Source organism: Callospermophilus lateralis, chromosome 3 (genome assembly GCF_048772815.1).
Source record: "Callospermophilus lateralis isolate mCalLat2 chromosome 3, mCalLat2.hap1, whole genome shotgun sequence".
In the NCBI taxonomy this organism is placed as follows: Eukaryota; Metazoa; Chordata; class Mammalia; order Rodentia; family Sciuridae; genus Callospermophilus; species Callospermophilus lateralis.
In genome coordinates this window covers 6,567,876-6,577,710 of record NC_135307.1, presented here as the reverse complement: position 1 = coordinate 6,577,710, position 9,835 = coordinate 6,567,876, and the positions used below count along the sequence as shown (strand labels likewise).

Sequence of the window (9,835 nt, the reverse complement as noted above, 5' to 3'; positions counted from 1 at the left end):
TGCTTGTTAATGTGCGTTTTCCACGTTGCCGTCGTGTTCGTTTGTGTTCTTCTGGGCATATAACGCAAGCCTTGAGTGCTCCGGACCCTCACAGTAAGTCTCTCGAAGTTTTGGGGTGCGTTTCTCTCTTCCGCGCGTCGAGTTTCCTCGAGCGCCTGCCGGCTGAGCCAGGCTGGCTTTCTGCAACTCGCGCTCGCTTGGCGGGCTGGCGGGCTGCGCAGGCACGCCTGCGCGCTGTCCTGTGCGTCCTGTGCGGGGGGTACCTGTGCCGGTCCAGCCCGAGAGTGCACCCGCGTGCGCGAGCGGGCTTCCAGGCTGCTGCGGTGTTGCGGGCGGCTTCGCGAGGGGCGGGGGGGTCACCGGGACTGGCCGGCGCCGGCTCCGTGCGCGCTAGGCGGGGGCGGGGGCGGGGGCCGCGGAGGGGGGGGGAGGCGGTACGAAAAGGGCGGCGCGCGGCGGCGGCGGCAGCTTCTCGGCAGCGGCGGCGGAGAGCAGCGCGCAGCCCGGTGCAGCCCTGGCTTTCCACTCGCTGCGCGTCCGCGCCCCTTTCAGCGTCCGCAACCAGAAGCCCAGCGCAGCTCCCGGAGCCGGATCTGCGCCCGCACCGCTCCCTGGACCGCGACCCCGGCCACCCCGCGATGACCGCGACCGAAGCCCTCCTGCGCGTCCTCTTGCTCCTGCTGGCTATCGGCCACAGCACCCATGGTGAGACCCCCGGCGGCTTGGCTCGCGCCCCCTCTGGGGAAGCCTGCGATGCCCCGCTGGTCGCCCCTTGCCCCGCGCGCCTCGGGTCTCCCCAAGTCCCGCTTGTCCCACCTAACCCTAAGCCCGCGGCGCCGTGCCTGCTCGCCCTCCCCTCCATCATCGCATGCCCAGCCCGCCCCTGGGGTCCCTGGAGTAGGGGGGGTGGAGACCCCAGCCCCTTCCCGCCTCACAGAGTGGTGCTCGGAGGGGTGTCGTTGCGCTGATTGAAGAGGTATGGAAAAAAGCGGCGATGCTGGGAGGTCTTCTATAGAAATGCTCAGTGGCGCAACTTTGGGGGTGTCCCTGCGTGCGTGTTGAGAGCAGGTCTTGGGGGGCATTGGGGGAAGTGACTTGGCCGTTGTAGCCCCCCGTTCCCGTCAGGATGTCAGTCTGAGCCCCTCCTGCGTGGCGTTGCGCGTTTCTCTAGGTGAGGGGCTGCGGCACTTCTCTGCAGCGGCCATCTGTCTCTGGCGGCGAGAGAGTTGCCCCCTTCCCGCAGTGCCCCCCGCCCCCTCTGCGCCAGTGGTTGTGTGTGTGGGGGGCTATCTAGAAAGCTGGTTGAATACCCTCATACAGCAGGTGCCTGTTAAAGTGTCAGAATGTCTTTTAACAGTGTTAAAATGCAGCCCACTCTGCAGTATGATTGTGTGTCCCCCTTTCTGTGAAGACTGTGGGGTAGGGAAAAGGCGAAATGTGACCTGGGTGCCTGGTTTGACAGAGATGAACCTTTAGAACAACCCAGCTGCCTCACCTGGGAGCAGCCAGGTGAATCTGCCTGGGCTTTTCTAAACTGCGCACTTCAAAATCTGCCCCCCCTCTGTTAGCCCACTGTGCAAAAATGAGGGTTTGGCTGAGCTCAAGGGTGGAGAGCACCCCCTCCTCTGTCCCCAGGCCCGCTTTTAAAGGATTTGAGGTTCATTAGGTGTTTTCTTTGAGGAAAAAGAGGCATCTGTCTGCCGTGGGAACTGGGGGGGTGTTCTTTGGTGTCTTGGCTGGGAACATGGCCGAGCATTCTTTCCAAGCAGGTTCAGCCTCTTCCATCCACAGATAGGAAGTACCTACTGTGTGCCAGGCTGTTAGGACCCAAGAGGGTCGTCTGCTCCCCTGGGGGCAGTCAGTGGTCTGTTTAGAAGAAGACGGGCTTTGCCTTGGTTGCTGGGCCCTTGTGGGGTGAATTGTAACCTTTCTTGTGCCTCAGGAGCTGAATGCTTTCCGGCCTGTGACCCTAAAAATGGATTCTGCGAGGATGACAATGTTTGCAGGTAATGGCGTAGGTCCCTAGAGGCAGCTTGTGGGGGCCAGGGCAAGGTCATGGGGAATCATGGAGTCAGGCTAAAGAAAGGGGGGACATGGCCACTGTGCTGCGTCACACAGCTTCCTTGCCTCTGCAGAAAAGGGGTGGGGGAATAAGGAGGGGTGGGAATTGTGGGGGCTGTGGAGCGGGGGCGGGGGGGGGGGCAGGAAGAGAGCCCCTTGCAGGGTGAGACCACTGCGGGCCACTGCGGCAAAACGCAGCTTTCCTCAGGGACCCCACTGACTGTCCTTTTGCACATTCTCTGAGTTTTTCTATTCAGGTGATGGGTGTTTGCTCCTGGGACCCTCTGGCCGGGCACTATGCAGAGCCTTTCCTGTCCCCAGGGCTCTCTGAGTGCCCTCGCCACCCCTGCCCACCTCATATGTTCCCATCTACCCCCCCCCCGTCCCTCCTACAGGTGCCAGCCTGGTTGGCAGGGTCCCCTGTGTGACCAGTGCGTGACCTCTCCTGGCTGTGTCAACGGACTCTGTGAAGAACCCTGGCAGTGCATGTGCCAGGACGGCTGGGACGGAGAACTCTGTGACCTAGGTTGGCACTCTCCTCTGCCCACTGTCCTCCCTCCTCCCCGACCTCCTGCCTCCCCTCCCGCCGCCTCCCTTCCCCCTGGCACCTAATTCCAGCACCCCTAGAGCCTTCTGTTGTAAAGACCTCTATGGCTCCCCGCTGGGGCCCAAAGCCTCCTTAAAGGTAGGGACTTTATTTTGCTCACCTCGGCACAGTTAGCATCCTGAGAAGGCTTTGGGGATGGGGGGTGAGAGGGAGCTGCCTGTTGAATAAAAAGTCACAAAAAATAAATAACACCACACACAGCTGAGCAGCTTGAACTGTGGACCCCAGGCAACCTGTGTAAGTCACCAAAATACAGAGATGGGGAAGGGCTGGGGTATCTCAGGGCTTAGACACCAAGAAAGTCATATGGAACACTGTAAATGCAAAATGCAAGGGACAAACAGAGAAACAGACAGGGAAGGGTGAGTGGGGTTGAATCTGTAAGGAAGGGACAGGCTGCCAGCGCTCAGTGGTCCATTGTGACAGGAAGCTGGGGGTTTGGAGAGCCGAGAAGGGGTTAAAGTGCAGACTGGTGTTATCTGTTGAGTTCATTAATTCATGCCATTTTTGTCCTCCCTTACCCCCAGCAATTGAGTGTTGGCTGGGGCTGCCCTTTTAGGCTGCAAAATGTTTGTCTGAACCCACTCTCATTTGGCAAAACCCTCCCCAAAGTCCCAGTGAACAAAAGTCCTCAAAAAAAATCTCCCAGCAGCATACGCAGCTGCCCCAAGGCCTCTCTCCCCAGTATTAGAAAAGCTGTGTGGCACAAATAGGGAAACTGAGGACCACAGAAGCAAAGGGGGCTTCCCCTCCCACTGTCTCTGGCCCTTAAAATCTGACCCCCATCATGGTGCAGGGCTGATCTGCAGCTGACTCACGCTCTGGCCAGCAATTCCGCAGCCCCTCGCTGCTGCTGCTGCTGCCGCCGCCCCACTGCAGCCGCCGCAGCAGCAGTGTCGGCACCAGCAGCAGCTCTGAGCCATCTTGGGATTCAAAGGACCGTGGAAAAGCCACGGTTAGGGGTCAGAGTCAGGCTTTTAACCTAGAGCCCCCCCTTTGGTATCTGAACACAGAACACCCTACAGGAATTTTCAGACAAAATCCTCCCTCAGCACACCCCTTTCCACCAGGTTGACAGGCTGCCTGGTGGGGGGCTGGAGAGTCTGGGGTCGCATTGCAGGAATAGCCCTCTAGGTAATTACCTGCCCTCTCCCTTCTCCCCTGTTGGGCACCCAGCTGCTGCCGAGCTGGAGACCCCCAGCCTCTGCTGGGAGCAGCGTCATCGTCATCGGCTGTGCTTTGGGTTGGCCTGGGGGGGCTGATGCGTGAATCGCCAGGCTTGGCATTTCAGGGAGAGGAGCAGGATCAGTCTGGGGGTGGTCACCAGCTCTTTAGCTTAAATCTAACATTCCGAGTGACAGGGGAGGCAGGAGGGAAGAATTAGGACCCTGCCGCGGAGGCTCCCCATGCTAAGGCTCCCCCCGGCATTGTCCCAGAAAGATAAATCCTCCTTGTGGTAGCCTTGCACCAGGCCGGGTTCCCACCGAGAGCCCACCAACACGGCGTTCATGTCTTCCCTTGCTGACGGATTGCAGTCTCCCTTCCACGAGGGAGGGGGTCTCTTTGAAGGGGGGCTCTGCACACGTGGAGTTAGCCAGCTCCCCACCGCCACTGCCCCCGCGCCCACCTTCACCTGCTGTCCCTGGACAACCCTGGCTTTCTGTTTGGCAGGTGCAGCAGCCCAGATTACAGAAACCCCTCAGGGATCAGCCAGGGAGACCCCTTCCTTTTATAAGGAGGGAAACTGAGGCACCGAGTGGTGGGGAGGTGGACTTTCTGCCACTCAGCAGAAGGGGACCTGGCTTTGCCGGGGAGCTGAGGTCTCTACCAGCACAGAGCCCCTGACCCAGGCCCTTTGTTCAGCTCATCACTAGCTTGTCGAGCCCGAATAATGAAGTGAGCATGGCAGGGGGCGTTAAAGACAGAGAGAGTGCGCTAGTGTTCATGGAAACCCGTGTGGGCAGGAGGCGCTTGGATTTTGCCGCCGTCAAAAGATTCAGCCTTTTAATTCTGGACCCCCTTAATTTGGAACCTGTGAGCAGAAAGACCGCAGGCCTGTGCAGGCAGCAGTGGGGTGAATCAGATGTCTTGGTGCCTGACAGGGGTCTTTGATGGAAAAGTGTGATGGGCAGGTGGTTTTCTACAAGGGTTGGGCTGGACTAGTCCCCCAAATGGTGAGGACCCCCTCTCCCAGGTATGTGTGGAGGAGACGAGCACTAAGGAATCTCAGGGGAGGGGTACCTGTTTCTGGGCTTGAGGGGGATGGAGGAAGGGGGGCAGCTGTCCTGAGCTGGACATCAGGAGCCCTGGCTTTCTGACTTGTGACCTTCTAAGCAAACCCCCACCCTCAGTTTGGGGGGTCAGTATACCCTCTTACTGTGAACCCCACTTAGTAGCTACAAGCAGTCATTTGGCAGCTCAGTCGGGGTCTCTGCCACACTAGCATCTGGGACAGAAGCTAAGTGGGATTTTTTTCTGTACCCCCTAGATGTCAGGGCTTGCACCTCTGCTCCATGCTCCAACAATGGGACCTGCGTGGACCTCGATAGCGGCCGCTATGAGTGCTCCTGCCCCCCTGGATTCTCTGGCAAGGACTGCCAGGAGAAGGACGGACCCTGCGTGATCAATGGGTAAGTACTTCTCCCCACTCTGTGTGATCAGATGATTGCTGCCTTTGAGTCTTGCTTCTCCTGAAGGCCCTTTTGGCCTGACCCTGTTGGACCTGTCACCTGAGGAAAGATGTAAGTGCCCCCAGGATCCCATGGAGAGCCACTTTAGATGTGTGTTTAGGGGGGAAGGCATCATCTTCATAATTTTTTCAAAGGATCCTGAAAGTGATTTCATATTCTCTTGGTGTTCCCAAGTCCTGATGCGTGTGAATGACAGTAGATTGGAACGGTGAACGGGAACTCCTAGCTGCATAATTTTCTAAAGGCAACATAATAGGAGATCAGAGTTCAGCAGGGCCAGGCTGTTTGTGAAACCCACTTAACATTGTGGCAGGCACTTGGGGACCTGGTGGGCTCTGCAGTTGGATTTCCTGGGATATCTGGAGAGGGAGCCACCGGCTACGGGGCTGGGAGGGGACAAAGAAAGCAGTGGACAAAGAAAGCTCCTGGTCTTAACAACCCTCACCCTGGGATGGGCCTTAGGCTGAGGCCAGGGAAAAGGTGGTGGTGGGGGGATCTGAATTCATTAATCCAAAGGAGAGAAAGAACCCTGTCCGGGGCCTGTGCTGGGGCTTGGTTTGGGGTGTCCTTCTACAATGAGCACCTTTGACCTGCCCCTTCAGGGTGGCATAGAGTGCCCAGGAGGCTGTAGCTTTAAACAGACATGAATGTGTCCTCCAAAGATCAGTATTCAGCAGGGGGTCAGCTGAGGGAGGTGACAGCTAGATTCCATTGCTCTCCCTTTTAGCAAGAAGAAGAGGAAAAAAAAAAAAACAGGAGACTTTTATAATATTTTGCCCCCCCCCCCCGTTGAGATTCCTTCAGAGCCCAGCTCCTGTGTGCCCCCACCCAGAGCCGCAATGCCCGCAATGCCTCGTGTTTATGGCCCCTTTCTTCCCTGGAGTTTGGCATTTATCGAATGACAAAGGGCTTGCTCCTTTAAAAGCACTTACATTAAATGCCCGTGTGCGCTTGGCTTTGAGCTCAGGGCTTCAGTTTGCAAGCTGCCCTTGGGTGAATGGGCCCCTGTTAAACAGCCTGCCACAGACACCACTGCCACCAGCCTAGACAGAGCTCATTGCTTTCACTCGGAGAGTCCCCAAGGGTTTCCCTCACAATAGCCTGCAGGCCCACTCCCTCACCAGAATAAAAATAATAATACGGGTGGGAGGGTGGGAGTGGGGCAAGGGCAGCAGAGCCCAGGAGAGTGTGAGCGATGCCCCTCCTGCTTGGTTCTGCCTCAGCAGCCCAGAGCCGGAGCTAAGGGAAGGGGCTTGCTCCAGACCTGGGCTGTCCCTAATGATTCCTCTCCCAGCCTCAGTTTCCCCACCTGTCTAGCAACTAGCCTCGGTCCTCTGGATGAAATAACAGGTGGGAGAGGACGTGGGTCTGTTCCAGGTTGGCATTGTTGATGGGGTGAGCTGGTGAGACCCTTGCACCCAGGGGTCCCAGGTACCTCCCTAGCTGGCATTCCTTCCCTCCCTCGCCTGCTGTGTGGGAGCCCCTGTCCTTTGGTCAGGTCCTGGACCTTGCAGCTGAGGAACCTGGCCTCCCCCACCCACCTTCCCACCGGACATCCCTGTCCTGGCCCAGCCCCCGAGGGCCTTTACCATGTCCTATTGTGTCGCAGTTCCCCCTGCCAGCACGGAGGCACCTGCGTGGACGATGAGGGCCGGGCCTCCCATGCCTCCTGCCTGTGCCCCCCTGGCTTCTCGGGCAACTTCTGCGAGATCGTGGCCAACAGCTGCACCCCCAACCCGTGCGAGAACGATGGCGTCTGCACCGACATAGGGGGTGACTTCCGCTGCCGCTGCCCGGCTGGGTTCATCGACAAGACCTGCAGCCGCCCGGTGACCATCTGCGCTAGCAGCCCGTGCCAGAACGGGGGCACCTGCCTGCAGCACTCCCAGGTGAGCTACGAGTGTCTGTGCAAGCCCCCGTTCACGGGTCCCACCTGCGTGAAGAAGCGCGGGGCCGGCCCCTCGCAGGTCACCCATCTGCCCAGTGGCTATGGGCTGACCTACCGCCTGACCCCCGGGGTGCACGAGCTGCCAGTGCCGCAGCCTGAGCACCGCATCCTGAAGGTGTCCATGAAAGAGCTCAACAAGAGTACCCCTCTCCTCACCGAGGGTCAGGCCATCTGCTTCACCATCCTGGGCGTGCTCACCAGCCTGGTGGTTCTGGGCACCGTGGGCATCGTCTTCCTCAACAAGTGCGAGGCCTGGGTGTCCAACCTGCGCTACAGCCACATGCTGCGCAAGAAGAAGAACCTGCTGCTGCAGTACAACAGCGGGGAAGACCTGGCGGTCAACATCATCTTCCCCGAGAAGATCGACATGGCCACCTTCAGCAAGGAGGCGGGCGAGGAGGAGATCTAAGCAGTATCCCCACAGGCCCCTCTATATTCTCGGGGTTTCGCAGAGCTCACTACATGCGGTCTGTGCTAATCTTTGTGGTGGAATTTGCTTTTTTCTGTGTGAAATCTAGTGAACGCTATGCTTACATGTATCGCTTTTGTGTTGCCGTGTGACAAGCGCAATGCCCATGGAGACTAGCTCCTCTTTCTCTCTATTAATGCATGACAACGAATAATAATAAGAATTTCATCTTTAAACGAGTAAAAGAAATAAGTATGTTATTCTAAACTCTAAAAAAAAATCAAAAGACAAAAAAAAAACATGGTAACAGAACCAGGGCTCTGTGGACCGACATCCCTGTCCCAGGGGTCTCAGCCACAGAGTCCTCGCAGAAACCGACACGAGTGCTGTGCATGACCATCCACTGTGAAAGGGCTACAGTCTCTTTGGTTCGTTGATTCTCACACGTCACATCCGACTCGCACTCACCTCCTGCTCCGCACCGCACCCCTGAGGTCTTTCTGACTGACTTGAGATCCCACAGAGTGCAGCGGCAGTGTGTCAGGCAGAGAGAGCCCTGGGTTGGCTGCTGGGGGGTCGGGACCCTGTCCCAGCCCTGCCACTAACTCGCTGTGTGATCCTTGGCGAGTCCCCACCCCAATCCCGGGCCCACACTTCTCGCCCCCCTCCACAGAGGGGTGGCAGCACCCACCACCAAGGTCCTGACTCTAAAAAAAATTCAGAATTAGGAACAAGGGATGTGTACCGAAATGTGTCCTGACCCTGAGAACAGGATCTGATGAAGACTAAGTCTCATCCTGAGATCCGAAAGGTTTTGGCCTATCCTGGATGCACACTTGATGTTGAATTTGATCTTGACTACATTTCTCAAAGTGGGGAGCCTCCTGGCTCACTTCCCCTGTGGGAACAATTGGCCCCTTTGAGTCATAATATGCCATGGGGAGCTGCCTCTGAGGCAGCCTGCCCCCCCCACCCCAGCCCAAGGCCCACACCTGCCAACCCCCCCCCCCCCCCCCCCCCCCCCCCCCCCCCCCGCGAGACCCGTAGACTAGACGCGACCCTCAACTCCCACGCACCTTGAACCGCAAGTGCCCCTGGCAAAGTCTGAGCAGCAGCACAGCCCTCACCAAGGTTTTCACAGAGTTGGTGGAAATTGTTGTGGGGCGCTTTCTTGTTCTATGGCAAAAGTGGCTTGAGACCTGGCCATGGATTTACATTTGTGTTGCTGAGTTAATAATCCTCAGATCCCAAGACCTAGCCAGCTTCTGAATTTGTTTTTTTTTTTTTTTAAAGAGCATCTATTTTTTTTGCGAAAAATAGAGGGATATGGGACAGAGCTCTGTGTGGCTTCCCAGCCCTGCTCAGGACTAGGCAGCGACACAGCCCCTGTTTACCAGTTAGGGATATTTTGCTTCTTAAGTTATTTGGATAGAGATCTATACTGTAGCTTTATTAAGTATGACCTGCGTGTTTACCTTGCTCCAAGTGCTTATTTCCAAGTCCTTGCCACCCTCATCATCTACCGTCATCCAGATCACAGCCACACACATGTCCGTCGCCACCCATTGGTCACTTGCGCCACCGTCATATGGTCATCCACCTCATCAACTCCCCAGGTTCATGTCATTTCAAAGCCCGAACAAAGAATTCTTCATAGTCACTTCCAGTCATCTCTCCCATTGGTCACTCTGGTCACCCCCAGTCCCTGGTCATGGGCACCCTGTCAAGTCCCTCCTACCCACAAAGTTCCCACCCAGACCCTGTACCACGTAAGCCCCTCCCAGTGTCACCCTGAAGTCCCCCTCCACTTTACCCCAACCTTCCCCGACTTCATTCCACAGGGTGCCCGGGCTCCCCAACTCCAGCCACTTCCCCACCCTTGCCCTGACCCACAGCCAAGCCCCTCCCCCATCCAAGTCCTCTCCCCTGATCCCACTCCCCTGCCCGAGGAACCCCCTCCCAAGCCCTGATGACCATCTCCCTCCCCCCTCCCATGGCCCGCCCCCTGTCCCTGATGACCGTCCTCTCGCCACGTCATCCACATGATCATTACATCTCACTTTGAGTTCATTTTATGAAATAAAAATTTTAAAAAGACAAAAAAAAAGAATTGTTGGCAT

At 57.3% G+C, this 9,835-nt stretch overlaps 1 protein-coding gene across 5 annotated transcripts; it reads left to right on the top strand.

Moving 5' to 3' along the window:
• Nucleotides 1-638: 638 nt before the first annotated feature.
• Nucleotides 639-7,715, top strand: Dlk1 (delta like non-canonical Notch ligand 1). Of its 5 annotated transcripts, none has more exons than XM_076847959.1 (6): nt 639-705; nt 1,943-2,006; nt 2,457-2,587; nt 5,157-5,298; nt 6,968-7,187; nt 7,473-7,715. In XM_076847959.1, the coding sequence occupies exons 1-6, from the start codon at nt 639-641 to the stop codon at nt 7,713-7,715; spliced, it is 867 nt and encodes a 288-aa protein (XP_076704074.1). The 5 variants fall into 5 exon arrangements, with proteins under 5 accessions (XP_076704074.1, XP_076704073.1, XP_076704072.1 ...); XM_076847958.1 differs by having other exon boundaries at nt 6,968-7,247; XM_076847957.1 differs by having other exon boundaries at nt 6,968-7,247; nt 7,467-7,715.
• Nucleotides 7,716-9,835: the final 2,120 nt, after the last annotated feature.